The sequence below is a fragment of the Anabrus simplex genome, chromosome 2, assembly GCF_040414725.1.
Source record: "Anabrus simplex isolate iqAnaSimp1 chromosome 2, ASM4041472v1, whole genome shotgun sequence".
Taxonomy (NCBI): domain Eukaryota; kingdom Metazoa; phylum Arthropoda; class Insecta; order Orthoptera; family Tettigoniidae; genus Anabrus; species Anabrus simplex.
The window spans coordinates 911,737,568-911,756,192 of record NC_090266.1 but is presented as its reverse complement, the minus strand read 5'-3'; the positions used below and the strand labels follow the sequence as shown (position 1 = coordinate 911,756,192).

The 18,625-nt window shown below is 40.5% G+C and overlaps 1 protein-coding gene across 4 annotated transcripts in view; it reads left to right on the top strand.

Moving 5' to 3' along the window:
* fal (falten) overlaps window positions 1–18,625 on the top strand; it is a 641,611-nt gene that overhangs the window by 404,983 nt on the left and 218,003 nt on the right. For all 4 annotated transcript variants that reach the window (XM_067141683.2, XM_067141684.2, XM_068226329.1 and 1 more), the window contains one exon: window positions 3,558–3,817. In XM_067141683.2, the coding sequence (XP_066997784.2) occupies window positions 3,558–3,817 (260 nt within the window). The remainder of the gene's footprint in view (window positions 1–3,557; window positions 3,818–18,625) is intronic.

Sequence of the window (18,625 nt, the reverse complement as noted above, 5' to 3'; positions counted from 1 at the left end):
ATTTGTTAGTTTCAGCCTCTACTCAACGTGAAGAGAGAAGACACCGCCACGTGCTGGAACGAGTACATCAAGATGCTGTCGTGTTATGAAGAAGAAGCCTGCAACTACTTCATTTGGAATATTGGTGCTACGATGATCTACTAAAAATGTAGGCAATCTTCGCCATGGGGAGATAGCAACCCCGGGCCGAGCTGACCACATGTTCCAGATCATCGGCGAAGATCCAGTTACATCATGAATTTGAGTACCCTTTAATAATGTTTATCTGTTCATCTTTGTAGAAATAATGCTTTCTTATTCATTAGTGGTAATATTTCTTCTAGTCTTGCAGTAGATTTGAATATTTTCACTCTTCTTTCCGATGGGAGATGGTAGTTTTTATCATTCATGTGTGTGTGATTTTTGATCTCTATTAGTTAGCTAGAACGTGTGAATGTCTTCTACGATTATTCTAGCAGTCCCACTTAATAGTCTAGAGTGTTTAAAAATTTATTCCTCACCGATAATTAACAATTTAATTTTTGAAAATATTTTTTTGGAAGTCATGTGGGACAGACTCTCGGCATGTTGCGTTACGCTGGATTTCTATGTAAAAGTTTCTTCATGTGTGATTTTAGGCGTGTTAGTGTCATCTGATATTTTGTCGAATCCCTATTTCATGAATTTAGATTTCGCACATCTAATAATAATAATAATAATAATAATAATAATGAATTTTCATCTCGGGTTAAATAAATAATTAAGGGTCATGAGTTTAAATATTGCTTGATTATGTGTGTGTATTGTTAATGTGTGCTCAATTAGGGTAAATATGAGCCTGGAATATGGCAGATTCTCGTCGGATCATTTATGATAGTTTATTGACTTATGGATGGATTATTACTGTATGTTGTGACTTGTGAATCCATTTATTGAGTCTTATTTTGAGAATACGTTTGTGGAACATAATTTCTTCACGTGGAGCACGTGTTAATCGGTAGATGTATTGTTGAGTAATAATAATGTCGTGACTCGTGAACCATTAAGGCGAATGCTTGTATTTGACCTGTTCTATGTGCAATTTTGTAGTCGACAATTTCTTCAGGCATCAACCGCCGATATTACCATGGACAATGTTGTGAATTTCATTTCTTTGTTAAGTGATTACCTAGACTTCATCACATTTCAGAGGGACGTAAAATAATTTTTCTTTGTCCGATACCGTCATCGAGAGTTTTCCAACATTTAGGAGTAAAAATGAGAAATTAATATTCAAAGGCTAGAATTCGCTGTAAATCATGTAAATAATTCTCATGTGCCCTAGTGTAAATGCTATGTGTGTGAATGGTATTATTTCAGTGTATTGTAATATTTCTTTGACCATGATTTTGGCCAGACCACGTGTTCGCTACATTGAATCTTGATTATCAGCGTCGTTCTTTATGATGGCATAAAATTTTTGAATTTAAACCTTTAAGGAATTTTATTGGTTATTTAAGTAGAACAAAGTTTAGAGTATCACACAGTAATGAATAAGGAAGGATCATTTCCGTGGACTCGGTTCACCATTTAAATTTTGTAAAGCCGACAATGTTAAAAATTTATCAGAAAGTGTCAAATATTAAAAAACAACTTTTCATCTGTCAGATGAAATAATAAAAAGTAACTTTTTTTTTTGTCAGATAAAATATTAAAAGTAATTTTTCGTTGTCAGACGAAATATTAGAGAAAGGTTGAGGAAAATAATTGTTGTACAGGCACAATAGTGCAAAATAATTTAAGTCCAGTGAAGACATATTTTTGAATAATATTTTGATAACATTTTGATTTAATTAATTTTTCAATTTTAGTTGAAATGGCACTTTATTCGACATCCTAAGGAAGGAATAATTTAGTTAAACAAATATTGAGATGAATGAATATGATTATTTAATATTCAAGAGAAAAGAAATCAGATTAATTTCATTTTCATTTAATTTGTTAAAATTAATTAATTATTGAAAGGAGGTCCTCCTACAAAATAATTTTCATTTTGTTATAATTTCATTAAGCCAGAAGTAGGCTAATCCAGGTGTATATTTTTACAGAATAATGTCAGCCAACATAACTGGAGACTTGGTGCGGACAAAAAAAAACTGGCAGAGAAGAATAAAATTTTTTTTAATGAAGATTATTAGTCAATTTTGTTAATATTAAATGTGTTAGTTCACAATAAATGTCAAAACCTGTTGTTTTATATTTGTGTGTTATTGTCACTAGTCCTTGTATCTTTCCCTGCCTTCAAAATTAAGTAAAGCCAGAAAACGAACGGTCCACCCTCGGGACTCTCGTTCTCCGGCTGAGCTATGCCCGGTAAGAAGGGGTCAGTACATACATTTATGTGAGTTTAGTTAATGTAAGAACCTGTAATTAATAGTACCGTACCGTATATAATTTATTATTACTTGTATATATGATGTATAATCCATTATGCAACACATTGTAATATCCAGAATATCACTAGGTAAGACGAGAACTATGTAGAATATTCTTTACATTATCTCCAGGCTTTAGGCACTCCAGAAATTACTAGAAGGTATGTTATGACATACCATTCTAGAAGCCTGGCCAGGCAACCTATATAAAGAGACGGTCTCGATGGTGAACAGGAGTTATTGTGTAACAGTTGTGTTGTGTTTAAGGCTAACATGCAAATGTAAGCAGTCAGCAGTCAACTGTTTCAAGGTTGCAGTCTCTCCATGTGCTTAGTGAAAGGCAGTTGTTAAAAACGGAGATTTGTTGATGTTTTCAGAGTGTAGTGTTTTGTTTGTGATGGTAGTGATTAACGTTATGTGTGTTGATGTGTCATTAATTAGTTCTAAATCGATAAGTGTACCAGTTAATAGCATTTTGGGTGCGTCTTTGTGGATACAGCAAGGCGTGCTCTGTCTCTTCTGCTGCCACTCATCTCTGCTATATGGCGTTACTGTTGTGAAATTGTACAAAAACTGCCCATCAACAACTGCTACATAGTAGCTAGTAGCTTATAAAAATGAGTAAAGAATCATAAATAAAAGGCAGATCAGATGAAATATGAGATTTACAGGACATCTGATGAAGACATATCAGAGATGGCATCTCTTCAATTGATAAGGTTCTAGTTCTCTTTGTCTGAAACATGTTCTTAAATGTTTCACTAAATGTGTTATATCTGACACATTTAGCAGTATGCGAAGTTTGATCCTGCAACTTTAAGCAGAGAAGGTGAGCACTTACAAATTGCCAGGTCACACACTGGAACAATGTGAAGTAAAGCGGCACTACTGGATGACTGCTAATTTACTCTACATCGTAGCATCCAGAATTGGTTTATTACGATTTTTGAACCATTCAAAGTATATTTTATCAGAACAGTTCACATAAGCAGTTCCATAATGATGCAACAAATGCTATCAACTCCTCATACTTCTATTAACTTCAACAATATTATCAAAATATGGGAAACTAGCACATACAAGATTTGTTTATAAATGTTTAATTCTCGTTTATATTTTTAGTGAAACATTGTTTAAGATGATGTATTAATGCATTATTTACAGATAATCAATAATCAGCTGAATGGCATAGATGTTGACAAATGGGACTATTTATCACGTGATGGTTACATGATGAATCTTAAGGTACTTTTCGACTATCGTCGTCTGCTGGAAAATGCTCGTATCATCAAGGCAGAAGATGATAAGTACCATATATGTTACCGTGACAAAGTAGCAATGAATATCTACCTCATGTACAGAGGGCGAGCTGAATTACATTATGTGGGTTATCAACACCGTGTTGTTCGCATTATTGAAAGAATGTAAGTACATGCTCACTCATTCAAAAGTTGCATGTAAGAATGCATAAATACATGTATAATTCTCTCTCTCTCTCCCTGATGTAAAATATTTGTGTAGTATAGTAGAGGTATCCGTAGATATTCTCTTACTAGAATTCTGTAGTTGTAATTAGGATAAGCTTAACTGCAGTTTAGAATTGTGTAATTCTTGTGTATTCCTTTTGGTATTCAATAATTAACAGCAGTTCTTATCCTGTTGTGGTGTTGTAGGATAAAAATAGAGTACTACTGAGTAGTATTGTAGTATATTAATTACCTTATTGTCGTGTGATCTTTGTTTACTATCCTAGACTATATTTCTTTCCTTTCATTTTTTTGCATATAGTAAGTTATTTTATATTTTCATTTTCTTTTCATTTTTTCAGTAAAGAATGGCTGAGGAGTGCAAGTGTAGGAACTGTTGGTGTGGAGTATGAGGGAGGAGTTGGCGAGTTTGAGGGAGATAATTAGGATTCTCTCAGAAGACAAGGTAGGCCTCTCTCAAACAATGTGCAGGATACAGTAGGTGTAAAAGAGGTATGGGAAGGAAAGGGGGGGAATTGTAGAAGACAGGTTCTAAGGGGAAGGAGATTGCAGGCTAAGGGCTCTATTCAGGATCAGAATTCTGGACAGGTGTCTGTGAGAAATAGGTTTGAGTCACTGCAGGTAAAACTGAGGGAAGATGAACAGGGAACTGTTGCTGAGAAGTGTTGAAGTAAGAGGAAGGGAAAAGGTAGGAAAGGGAAATGTGGAGTAGTAGATAGGAAAAGACAGGTGGAACAGGGTCATGGGAGGGAGAAAACGGAGGAGGAAGTAGCTTCTGCAGCTATCAGGAAAGATAGGGCTGACCAGGAGGGGATGGGATCAAATGAGGTTGGTAGGATTGATGCTCTGGTCATGGGGGATTCCACTGTTAGGCATGTGGGGAACGTGTATGGAGGAAAGGGAATTATGGTGGAGTGTTATCCAGGAATTAGGTTGAGGCAGATGTTGAGGGAAGTAGAAGAGAAGGAGGGGAAGAAGAAGGTGGTAGTGTTTCACGTTGGTACCAACAACGTAAGGCAACCAGGTATAAGTACCAACATAGTTGGGAATGTGTGGGATCTGGTATATTCAGCATGGGTGAGGTTTAAGGAAGCGGAGATTGTTATCAGTGGAATACTGTGTAGGATGGATACTGACTGGAGGGTGATTGGGGATTTTAATGAGACTATGAAGTGGGTATGTGGGAAACTGGGAGTGAGATTTCTAGATCCTAATGGGTGGGTAGGAGATAAGGATCAGCTCTCAGATGGTCTTCACTTAAACTGCACTGGTACGTATATGTTAGGAAATTTGTTTGGAAGGGTAATAGGGAGATACATTCAGGGAAACGGGGTGGTCTTAGGGAGTGGTGATAAGATTACAGGGATCGTGAATTCAAGTAGGGATGACATAAAAATGTTCGTATTAAACTGTAGAAGTATTGTAAAGAAGGGAATAGAATTAAATAATTTAATTGATATATACTCACCAGATATTGTAATAGGAGTTGAATCATGGCTGAGAAATGATATAATGGATGCAGAAATTTTCTCACGGAACTGGAGTGTGTATTGATAGGATAGGAATGGTGGGAGAGGGAATATTCATTCTGGTGAAAAAAGAATTTGTAAGCTACGAAAAAGTTAAAGATGACAAACATGAAATTATAGGTGTAAGGCTCATTTCTAAAGATAATAGGCAAATCGATGTCTTTGGAGTGTACAGACCAGGAAAGGGTAGCACTGATGCTGATTCAGAATTATTTGATAAGATAATCAGGTATGTATAAAACGACATGGAAAGGATTGTGATTGTAGTGGAAGATCTGAATTTACCAAATGTCAATTGGGAAGGAAATGCGAATGACAGGAAGCATGACCAACAAATGGCAAATAGCCTAATATGGAAAGAATAAGCTAATATGGGAAGGAGAGCTGATTCAGAAAGTGATGGAACCAACTAGATGGAAAAATGTCCTGGATGTGGTGCTGATAAAACCAGATGAGCTCTATAGAGAAACCGAAGTAATGGATGGTATTAGTGATCATGAAGCTCTTTTTGTCGTAGTTAAAAATTAATGTGATAGAAAGGAAGGCCTTAAAAGTAGGACTATTAGGCAGTACCATATGGCTGATAAATCAGGCATGAGGGAGTTTTTGAAAACTAACTATGATAGGTGGAAAATGCTAAATAAAAATGTAAATAGACTCTGGGATGGGTTTGAAGCAGTTGTTGAGGAATGTCAAAATATGTTTGTACCCTTAAAGGTGGTAAGGAATGGTAAAGACCGACCTTATTTTAATAGAGAAATAAAGAGACTAAGAAAGAGGTGCAGATTGGAAAGAAATAGAGTTAGAAATGGCTGTGGAAGTAAGGAGAAATTGAAGAAACTTACCAGAAAATTGAATCTAGCAAAGAAGTCAGCTAAAGATAACATGATGGTGAGCATAATTGACCGTCATACAAATTTTAGTGAAAAATGGACGGGTATGTATTGGTACTTTAAGGCACAAACAGGTTCCAAGAAGGAACTTCCAGGAATCATTAATGAACAAGGGGAGTGTGTATGTGAGGATCTTCAAAAGGCAGGAGTATTCAGTCAGCAGTATGTAAAGATTGTTTGTTACAAGGATGATGTTCAGATAGAGGAGGTGACTAATGCTAAAGAAGTATTAAAATTTACATATGATAACAATGACATTTACAGTAAGATACAAAAGTTGAAAACTAGAAAATTGGCTGGAATTGGTAAGATTTCTGGGGATACACTAAAGACAATGGGTTGGGATATAGTACCATATCTGAAGTACATATTTTGATTATTGTTTTCATGAAGGAGCTATACCAAATGAATGGAGAGTTACTATAGTAGCCCGTGTGTATAAAGGTAAGGGTGATAGACAAAAAGCTGAAAATTACACGCCAGTAAGTTTGATGTGCATTGCATGAAGCTTTGGGAAGGCATTCTTTATGATTATATTAGACATGTTTGCAAAATTAATAACTGGTTCGATGGAAGGCAGTTCGGATTTAGGAAAGGTTATTCCACTGAAGCTCAACTTGTAGGATTCCAGCAAGATATAGCAGATATCTTGGATTCAGGAGGTCAAATGGACTGTTTCGCGATTGACCTGTCTAAAGCATTTGATAGGGAGGATCAAGGGAGTCTACTGGCAAAAATGAATGCAATTGGACTAGGCAAAATGACTAGACTGAATGGGTTGCTATATTTCTAGAAAATAGATCTCAGAGAATTAGAGTAGGCGAGGCTTTATCTGACCCTGTAATAATTAAAAGGGGAATTTCTCAAGGCAGTATTATTGAACCTTTATATTTTCTTATATATTGTACCGTGAAAAGACAGAGAATAAGGGATAAGGGCATAAGAGTCAACAAAGGGGTGAAAAGTCCTTATGGAACAGGTATAGAGAAAGGTATACGCTGACCAAATTAATATTTGATTTTTTAAAGACAAAATTTATTCAGTTCCTTGAGTGTGACTTGATTTTCTGAATTATTTTATTTTTAATAAAGGGATTCACTTTCGTCTTGAAGTTACTATCAAATCAATTATAATGAATGTTTGTCATTCCAAAAAAAAATTCTTTTAAAGTATCATTTTTCCTTCAGAAGTTCTTAAAAGTTCTTTCTTGAACTTGTTTGAAACAAAGGAAAATTATTTAATTTAAAGTAAGTTTCTTTCACTCGGACATATGGAAATTTTTCTTAAAGTACTTTCTAAAAATTTACTTACTTACTTAATCCGGTCCTCTTATACCATGAGGTGTCAAGGATACGAGAGATCTCCATATACTCCTATCTCCGGTAATGGCAACGGCCTCTCGTACAGAGAGTCCCCTCTCCTGCAGTGCTTCTCTAATCCCCTCCTCCCATGTCTTCCGTGGTCTTCCTCGAGCCTTCCTTCCTTCCACTCTCACCTCCCTCATTAACCTCGGCAAGCGGTCTGTCGACATTCGGTGGACATGGCCAAACCATCTCAATTGATATTCTTGGATGGTTTTCTCCAGTGGCTTCATATTCAATACTTTCCGGATGGCTGTATTCCTGATCCTGTCTCTCCTGGTTTTGTTCTCTACTTTCGGGAGGTACCTCGTCTCTGCTGCCTGGATTCTGCTCTTGGTTCTTTCTGTTAGCACCCAGGATTCGCAGCCATAGGTCAATGTGGGAATAAAGGTGGATTTGTAAACGGCTAATTTTGTGCCCTTTGAGATCTCCTTTTTGTTGAGGAAGTTTGTTCAGATGGCATTAAAAAAGCACCCTGCTGTTCCTATTCTTTCTGTTATTTCCTCCTCCATCTTCCCGTCTGAGCTGATGATTGAGCCAAGATACTTGAACTTGGTGACTTGCTCTAATGGTTTACCATCGACCATGATACAGTGTCTCCCCTCATTCCTGCTGATAACCATAGTCTGTGTCGTGTCCACATTCACCTCCATACCTTTTTCCTTAAGCTCTTCCACCCATACATTGATGTTGTGCTGCAGGTTTTGTTCGCTGGAGGCAACAACAATCAGGTCATCAACAAATGCCAGCTCAGAAAATCATACTGGCCGCATGAGATAATTACCAACCATCAATTTCTTGATTCTCTCGTGACACAGCTTCATAATATGGTCGAGGTATACGATGAAAAGAAGAGGGCTAAGACTGCAGCCCTGCCGGACTCCTTGTCTTGTAATGAACTCTAATGACCTCACATTTCCTGTGCGCATGTAATTCCGACAGTTCTTATACAGACTCATGATTGAACTGCAAAGTGACTTGCTAACTCCGTACTCCTTTAGGACTTCCCAGAGTTTGGACCTCAGGACTCTGTCAAATGCCTGTTTCAGGTCAATAAAGGCAGCATGAAGGGTCTTGTTCTTCTCCAGTAGCTTTGCACTGGCCATCCTAACAGTAAATATGAGATCTTGCGTGCTTCTATTTGGGCGGAAGCCACACTGGGCTTCTTCAAGTTTAGCCTCTACCTCCTTTCTTAATCTAGTCTCCAGGATCTTTGAGAAGACCTTCCCAGGCACTGATAACAAGGATATGCCATGGTGATTACTGCACTCTCGATTGTCTCCTTTCTTGAAGATGGGGACAATGACTGCTACCTCCCAATCTCTAGGTACCTTTTTTGTTCTCCAGGCCTCCACCATAATCTTGAATAGAAAGTTTTCTGCTTTCTTTCCCAAGTTCTTAATCATTTCTGGGGCGATTCCATCATGTCCTTGGGCCTTCCCATTCTTGAGTTGTTTAATAGCCAACTGCATTTCATTTATCCTTAAGTCCTCTCCTTCTTGTTCTCCTTCTGCCCCCGTCTCCTCTCTTTCCTCACTTGACCATGGGCTGTCTTCATTCTCATTTCCATTCAGTAAATCATTAAAATATTCTTCCCATCTCTCCATTATTTCTTTCTCTTCTGTTAAGATTTTCCCTTCCTTATCTTTTATAAACTTTAGAGGGCATTGTTTCTCCTTTCTCACGTTTTTCAGTGCTCTAAAGAACAGCTTCTGGTTCTCTTTATAATTTTTCTCCATTCTTTGTCCAAATTCTTCCCAAGGCTGTCTTTTTGCTGTTTTCACTAGGTCTTTAACCTTTTTTCTTTGTTCCTTATACATCTCATGGTCCTCAGCATCCTTACTTCTTAAGTATTTCTTCCATATTTCCTTTTTCTTTCTTACTTCTTCCTTGATATCATCATTCCACCAGCTTGTTCTTTTCTTGTACTCCCCCACCTTTGTTGTTCCACATACTTTACTTGCCACTTCTAATAGTATCTTCTTGTCCGACTCGTTGGCCGAATGGTCAGCGTACTGGCCTTCGGTTCAGAGGGTCCCGGGTTCGATTCCCGGCTGGGTCGGGGATTTTAACCTTAATTGGTTAATTCCAGTGGCCCGGGGGCTGGGTGTTTGTGCCGTCCCCAACATCCCTGCAACTCACACACCACACACAACACTATCCTCCACCACAATAACACGCAGTTACCTACAAATGGCAGATGCCGCCCACCCTCATCGGAGGGTCTGCCTTACAAGGGCTGCACTCGGCTAGAAATAGCCACACGAAATTATAAATTATTATTATAGTATCTTCTTGAACATGTTCCACTTTCCCTCCAGGTCCATTTCCTCGATCCTCTCCTCTATCCTCTGACACTCCTCCTCCACTTCCTGTGTGAACTGCTCCTGTACCTCCCTGTTCTCTCTTAACTTGTACACCTTAATCTTTTCTTGCTTCTTGTTCTTAGGTTGTTTCCTCTTTACCTTTGCTGTTGTTTCCATTGTAGTTATCAAGAGAAAATGGTCACTTCCTATTTCGTAGCCACGGTATACTCGACAACCTGTCACCTTCTGGAGGTGATCTCTCTTCACTAACACATAATCTATGATGGAGCGCTCATCTCGGCTGGGTTCCTCCCTCGTGTACATATGTATCATCTTATGCGGGAACATGGTGTTCACTGCGACGAGATTATTGGCAATGCAGAAATCAACAATCCTCTCACCATTGTTGTTAACCACAGGCTCACCATGCCGGCCAACAGCTCCGCCACTTCCCTCTGGCTGGTTTCCGATTCTGCCGTTGAGATCTCCTAATACAACGATGTCCCCTTGAGTGTCATCCACCACATTCTGGAGCTCTTCGTGGAACCTATCCTTCTCCTCCTTTCTTACATCGTCGTTCACTCCGTAAACCACAATAAATGTCATCAGCTCCATCTCTGTATCTAATCGTATGCTGACCGTTAGAATTCTATCCGTATGGAATTTCCATTCTTGAATCTTGTTTCTGAAGTTCTTGTGGATCAGTAGTGCTACTCCTGATTTGGCCCTTAGTCTGATGCTAACTCCACTATAAATGAGTATATGATCGTTCACCATTGTATCCACCCCTTGACCTTTCCTTTTTGTCTCTGTCAGTGCCAGCACTATAAGTCTTGCTCTCTCGAATTCTGCCACTAATTCATTCTCCTTTCCAGCTAATCCTCTTATATTCCATGTTCCAAATCTCATAATCCTTTTCCCTCGCCATGTTGCCATTGGGTTCAGCAGTCCGGTGTATATCTCGTTTTAACTTTTCATGGAAGTTATTTCGGGCATGTGAGATATGGGCCCACAGTCCCTATAGGGCAGTGAGGGGGCTGCCCTCTCTTGGCCTCTGCCCCTGCCATGCTGCGACTTCAGGACTGATGGTGTTCTCATTCCCTACTCCCTGAGACAAAGATTTTCTTCCTTCAGGACCTACAGCTGAAGGTCTGTCATTTAGTCTGGCCCCTCACCCTCGACCTTACCATCAAGGGTGACCCTGCCAGGAGCCGAAGCTCCCGCCGGCATCGCTCTCGGGATCACTGAGGCACGCAAGCCTCCCCACCACGTCAAGGTACCAGACCATGGGGGAGGTTCTAAAATTTAACACTTGAAATTGTTAGAATCTCTTCTAGAGTTTTTTTTAATTGTTTAACACTTAAAATCTAACAAAATATTGCAAATAATTCATTTTTCTTTTTACAAAGTTCAGTTTTATTATTTCTGTATAAATTGGAGTTTGAACACTGTGATAATACTGTTGGAATAGTACGACTCTCAGTAAGAGTTATTAAGTTGTTTGTTGAACTGATTCTAATATTCCACCAATGATAAGTTAGTTTGTGGAATTTTAAAAAGGGTCTGAAAAACACTCATATCACCTGTAATCTGTAACTCAGGACTGGATTGCAAAGATGTGCAGTTCAGCGAACCACATGTTGATGTCCTCGGCAGCCGGTATCGTGATGTCATCACCCATGGTACCACGTCCAACTCCCTCGTTGGGACCACATTCCATGTACCTAACTGAAACCACGTGTCCAATCCCGCGTTGAAACCATGTCTCCAATCCCACATTGAAACTACGTCTCCAATCTCACATTGACGGGTAGATATGATTATAATAGGCACTTGTCAGGTTTTAACACATTTTTGTTGGATTTAAAAACACAAAAAAGTTCAACTGGCTAGTAATGATTATTGAGTGCCCTATCTAAACTACTTCAGATTGTTGCCAACCAACCAGACAAATCGGCAATAGCTGAGCATGCTCTATCGTTGACATCTATGATGTCATGTTTCAAGATGCTCGAGCTCTTAGCCACACTAGACACTACAGGTCCAGGATTATACGAGAAGCTGTGAAAATCCTAACAATTTCAACAGGGACACCGGCTATCAATTAAGTAATACCTGGTTGCCAGCCATTAAGAATTTACGTAGGTAGTTCCCTTCCCTGTCCCCTCACTACTATTATTTCGTTTCGGTGTTTTCCAAATTCGTACATTCCTCATTGCCAGATGTTTCATTCCAGGCTTGTGTCAATGTCATATGTTATGTACACATGTTATGTGAACCTCTTAGACTGATTCTGATGGTTCGGTCAGCTTCCGCTTCAAACGCTAGCACTGTGCCACATCCTGAGAGCCATCTGGTGGCGAATGAACATACCATTTCCACTTCTATTATAACGTCTAAATTTAAAGAGTCATTGTTTAAGAAGCTTTTCTCATGGACAATCGAGACTTTCTTCTGATGACACAGAGCACAGTTCTCTGCGAAACGTCAAGAATTTCACCATGTTTTCTTGACATGGCATAAGCCCAAAAGCCTATACATTATCATGTCTATTTCAGATTTTTATGAATCAGATGATGAACACAGTATCATGTTAAGTGCACACGTACAAAGTCTGGCAGTAAATTGTTATTGATCACTGCACTGGAAATCACAATTTTATAATAACACAGTGAGAATATTTACAAGTGTCTTCACATGTAAATCACAGTTTATTCAGAATGACGAAATGTTAGATCTCGTGAATATTTACAAGTACTGATTGTGGTAGAGTAGAATGAAGTACAACTTTACGCACTCGCGACGAAACATTAACTATGAAGAAAAATGTCCTTAACTTGCACACGTTCATCAGCTGTAAATGTTTTAAGTTATTCTGCCTGGAAGAATATTACAAGTTTCAAACAGTCAGGTTCACTTGAGTTAAAATCAAAGATGTAAAGTAAATTATTATCACAGCACTGCTAAATAATTTAAAAAGTGGTGAGATTTACCACGTCTTGAAAAATTTCTCTAAATCTGACACTGTTCACTGGACTATAAAATTGAAGATAATTGATGCATAGTCCCGCCATGCGGTAAATAAGTCCGTTTCTTAACGTGTATATCCGCGTTCTACAACATGCTTATGTGACTGCTGTGAGTTGAGAATTGTCTTACCAGGGCAAATGCCTGCTCTTTTATACTGTGTAGCTGAATGAGCTTTCCTCCCCTTCTGATAAAATTGCATTTCTCTACGGTGGAATAACTTTAAACTCCATGGGCCGATTTTAATGAAATTTGCACTTTTGATGTTTAAATCATGGGCTACAAGATGGTGTAAGTCATTATTTGATATCTACACAGGATAGAAAGTTAGTAAAAATATTTCTCGTATGTTCTAGGGCAGAGATGGCGAACCTATGCCACGCGTGTCACTAGGTGACACGCGAACACGATTTCGGTGGCACGCCACATGAACATAATAATATTTTATATATACGTCTTGTACTACAGATAATGCATATCTTATGGTGTTTCACGTGTAAGAAATAAATATCGAAAATCTAAATCCTAGTTCCATTCGGACGTGCAATATGGCAACACGGCTACACTGATAGGTCCGGAAGTCAAGTGAGATAGTGTCGTTTTCTGGTGGTTTTGCGAGAACCGATCTACGTCACTTTTAATACGGCTAGGGAACACTCCAGCTTTAACTCAGTGCCCTAGCCGTGACAACAAAGCAAAACTGGGCCTGACACCAAACAGGAAGTCGGCCTCCCTCACAATGCCCAACATAATCCTCAATGACGTAGATCCCACAGCCACAGACGAGATAATCCTTTGTCTGCTCCGCAGACATGGAATAGCACCCACCAACGCCACCAGACTATTGGAGAACGGCCTACCAACGGATAAATTCCTCATTGAACTAGCTACGCCACAAGAAGTCCACCAGGCACTGATCAATGGAATCTACATATCCGGAAAATATTTCACCACAGATCCATGCCCAGCTCATCTGGAAAAAGAGTTCGAACGAGAACGGAAACCGGGAACCCAGCCACCTCGCCAGCCACCACCAATAAGAACACCGCAGTACATCCCACCTCCCCAACCTTCAACCCATCCGCTTACCACCTCAGTCACTACCATTACCACCACAATGGCTACCACTCCCGCCCGCAGCTCTCCCTATACCCCTATAACCATCACCACCATGGCCCACTCCACTCCCATCATGATGTCCCCCACCACCCTCCCCAGTCCTACCCGGCCAACGACAAATGAAGAAACTCACAACAAGACCATGGAAACAAGCAGACCAAATACACCAGCTCCCGAGTCCGAGACCAACGAAGCACCGCCACCAGCACCAGACCCCAGCACCAACAACAACAACCCCAGCTGCGTCATCAGAGGCGTGAACCCAGCCATCCCAACAGAACTGGTAATCCAAGAACTACGGCGAACGGGCCTTCAGCTGAACAAAGCCACCAGGATCCACAGCACAGGCGGGCCAACCTTCATGATACGCCTCCAACCCCAGCTTCCCGAAGAAACCCAACGTCTCATTCAACAAGGGATACAACTCTTCGGGAAGCACCACCGGGTGGAACCTTCACGATCTCCTCCTCAACAACCCACCCGCTCCCAACCTAACCCAACCCAAAACCATACCTTCCCCGCCCACCCACCTAAGTCACATCAAAACTCCCAGCTCCTTCTACTCCTTCTCACCGCCTTAGCCAACATCACCTCCTTCTCTCAACAAATCGCCCCACTATTCCTCCCCAACAACCGCACCACCATTAGAAGATAAGCCTATATATATAAACCAATTAATGATTGTAAACCATTGTAAAAACCATGTAATGTATGTAACACTAAGAAATCAATAAAAAGCAAAAGGACGGACACTGCACCTTAGCCAAGAGGCCAAATACACCTACTCCACTAAATCCAAAGCTTCTTCCCTTTAACATCAAACCTCTCCAAATCCCCAAACCCCGCCAAATCTCCTGGCCAGAGAGAAGGCGTAACCTTCTAGGTGGCCCGCCCCTTCCCTTCGGGAAGGGGAATGAAAACTTCCCCCTTGGTCCTTGGTGGTCTTGTATACGGACATCGCAAACACGTTTTCGGTGCCGAAAAGAACAGAAACTTAACAAAGGTGGTGACCATATATTTCAAGAACTCTGGCCAAAAGAACCCGGCCTGTTAAAGATATGTGTTGCCTGTGTTCAAAAACAATAATTGTATCCCCCACATTTATGTAAAGCGCAATTTCAAGACTGGTCATTCAAATGTTAGTTGTATTTCAAATGAAGAAAGAAGAGAGTTCGTTTCACAAAATATCGAACATTACACAAAACAAACCAGTTCTTTTGTATCATCTTTCCGGCCAAGGAATAATATCAGTGAGGCTGTTTCTATCTGTCTCACTGCATAGTACAGCATGCATGGGAAACCGATTTCTGATGGTGAGTTGTTGAAAGGAAGTTTCTTATTGACGTCCAACACATTATTTGAAAACTTCCCTAACAAACAACTAATAATTAACAGAAATAAAGGAATGCCAGCCAGTTGAACTGCTGTCAAGGATAGAATAATAAAAATGAGTGAAGAAGCTTCGGAGCAGTTGAAAGCTAATTTGGTTAACTCCTACATGTATGCAGTATGTTTTGATGAAATCATAAATGTGACCTTACAAACAAGGATAGCCGTTTTTTTTTTTTTTTTTTTTTTTTTTTAATAGATATCCTCATGGAAATGTGATGAGGGAGAAATTAATTTAATTGTGAGCGTACAAACTACAACCTGGAATGGAGAAAGTGAAGTCCATTCGCAATATTAGTAATTTTGAATTTTATATCTAATAATTTTTTTTTACAATTTGTTTTACGTCACACCAACACAGATACGTCTTGTGGCGACGATGGGACAGGCTTACGAGTGGGAAGGAAACCGCCGTGGCCATAATTGAGGTACAGCCCCATGGAACATGCAATCAAATGTATTTTCAAGATATATGTATAATAAATAAATAAATGAATCAGTGAATAAATAAATAAATAAATAAATAAATAACATATTATGAAACATAATCGGGAATTTATAAAGAAAGTCGCCCGGGGGGGGGGGGGGACTGTAGGTTGTAGACATCCCTTAGTGGAAAACAACAAGTGGCACAGTCAACAGATGAGAATAATAAACCAGACTTAAAATGGCACACTAGTTAGAAAAGGTTCGCCATCCCTGTTCTAGGGCAATCATGAATTGATCATGTGATCATTGCGTCAGTCTCCAACTTGGAGGTTCTGATGTGGATAGCTCGCTTCTTGGCTGCCTGAGCCATGCCGTTGCATTTCCTCACACGCTAGGCCATGTCGTTGCTGCTAATTGACATTACAAAATAATGTTTGAGGCCATTAATGGTTCCTGGTACAATATATAAATGATATGAGTAAAGAAGTGGAATCAGAGATAAGGCTTTTTGCAGATGATGTTATTCTGTATAGTATACATGTTATTCTGTATAGTATAAGTTACAAGATTGTGAGCAAATGCAAAATGACTTCGATAATGTTGTAGGATGGACAGCAGGCAATGGTATGATGATAAATGGGGTTTAAGAGTCAGGTTGTGAGTTTCATAAGTAGGAAAAGTCCTCTCAGTTTTAATTACTGCATTGATGGGGTGAAAGTTCCTTGTGGGGATCACTGTAGGTACCCAGCGTTAATATAAGGAAAGATCTTCATTGGAGTAATCACATAGATGGGATTTTAAATAAAGGGTACAGATCTCTGCATATGGTTATGAGGGTGTTTAAGGGTTGTCGTAAGGATGTAAAAGAGAGGGCATATAAGTCTCTGGTAAGACCCCAACTAGAATATGGTTCCAGTGTATGGGACCCTCACCAGGATTACTTGATTCAAGAACAGGAAAAAATCCAAAGAAAAGCAGCTCGATTTGTTCTGGGTGATTTCCGACAAAAGAGTAGCGTCAGATCAAAAATTAGATGTATGGCTTTTCAGGCGTTTGCTCTATTAACCAGCGTTTTGTCTTAGGTCTGACACTAGACTCTTCAGAGTGGGATGTGTCAAACCCTACCCACTGATGCTGGGGTGTATGCAGGTGAACTTATCAGAAGCCTATTTAACAGGCACCAGTCTGATAACTGCATACGGGAGATGAAACTCCACAATGGAATTAATGCCCGCCTAGCAATTCCAAATGGAAATTCTAAGTTCCCATGGAGGGAATTACATATTTTTCCACCAATAGAGCATATCAAAAATCAGATAAAAAATTAGATGTATGGCTTTTCAGGCGTTTGCTCTATTAACCAGCGTTTTGTCTTAGGTCTGACACTAGACTCTTCAGAGTGGGATGTGTCAGACCCTGTGATGTGGTTTTTGATATGCTCTATTGGTGGAAAAATATCTAATTCCCTCCATGGGAACTTAGAATTTCCATTTGGAATTGCTGGGCGGGCATTAATTCGATTGTGGATTTTTATCTCCCATATGCAGTTATCAGACTGTGCTTGTTAAATAGGCTTCTGATAAGTTCACCTGCACACACACACACTCTCTCTCGGCGACTAACACGCATCGTCGAACACACACGGACGACTCGACGCATCCTTTCATTTTTTTGCGGCCGGGTGGCCCTCATCTATAGCCTCCTACCCAGCCGACCCTCAAAAACCAAGGCTGACGCCTCTTTGGCAGTCGCCATGTACACATGTATCATATCCGACATTGCTCCTACCATCTCCGAAGATGACATCTGTATCGCCATCCGCTCCGCTGGCTACCGCCTCCACGAAGCCTATCGCCTGTTGGACGGCGCAAGCTCCACACCATCGTCAGTGATTCTTCTGTACCTGCTAACAACAATGGATCAGCAATGACTCCTTGACTACGGCGTGTCCATTCAAGACCGTTTCTACCCCGTGGACCCCACTCCTTCATCTATCCTTAACCAGCTCTCTGCCCACCCTACCATTGTCCCAGTGGTCCATATGCCTCTGATCACACCATCGCACCAACCCACATCGACTTCATCTCCCCTCTCCCCTACCAGGACTATCACCACCACGACCTCTACCTCGACACGTTTGTCCTCCCTGCACATCCCCGTTACCCTCATTACAACTTGCCATCCATCGCCTATTGTGACCTCCTCCCTCCCACTCGCTACAACGTGTCTTATCCTTCTCCCCTTCCCAAAAACCCCTTGACATCCGCCGTCTCGCCGCCGCCATCGTCCTCAGACAACGCCGCAGCAGCACCATCGCAGCAATCACCACCTCCTCATGGTCTTCCCAGCTGTGTGATTCGCGGACTTGACCCTTCCATCTCCAGCGAGGACATCATCCAGGAACTTCACGCCGCCGGAATCCCAGCCTGTAGTACGTGTCGCATCCAGACTGGTTCAGGTCCAACATACATGGTTCGTCTCTTCCTCCCGACTGCCGCCGACGTCCAGCAAATCGTTGCTACCGGAGACATCCTTCATCAGCATCGCTACAGAGTAGAGCCTTCTCGTTCACCACCTCCACCGGCACGCTCACCATCCCGCACCACCTCTCGTCGCCCCCGGCCGACCCCTCCTCCTGTTCCACACCCACAACCTGTGTGTCTGCCCCCACCTCCAAATAGCTTCTTCCCTC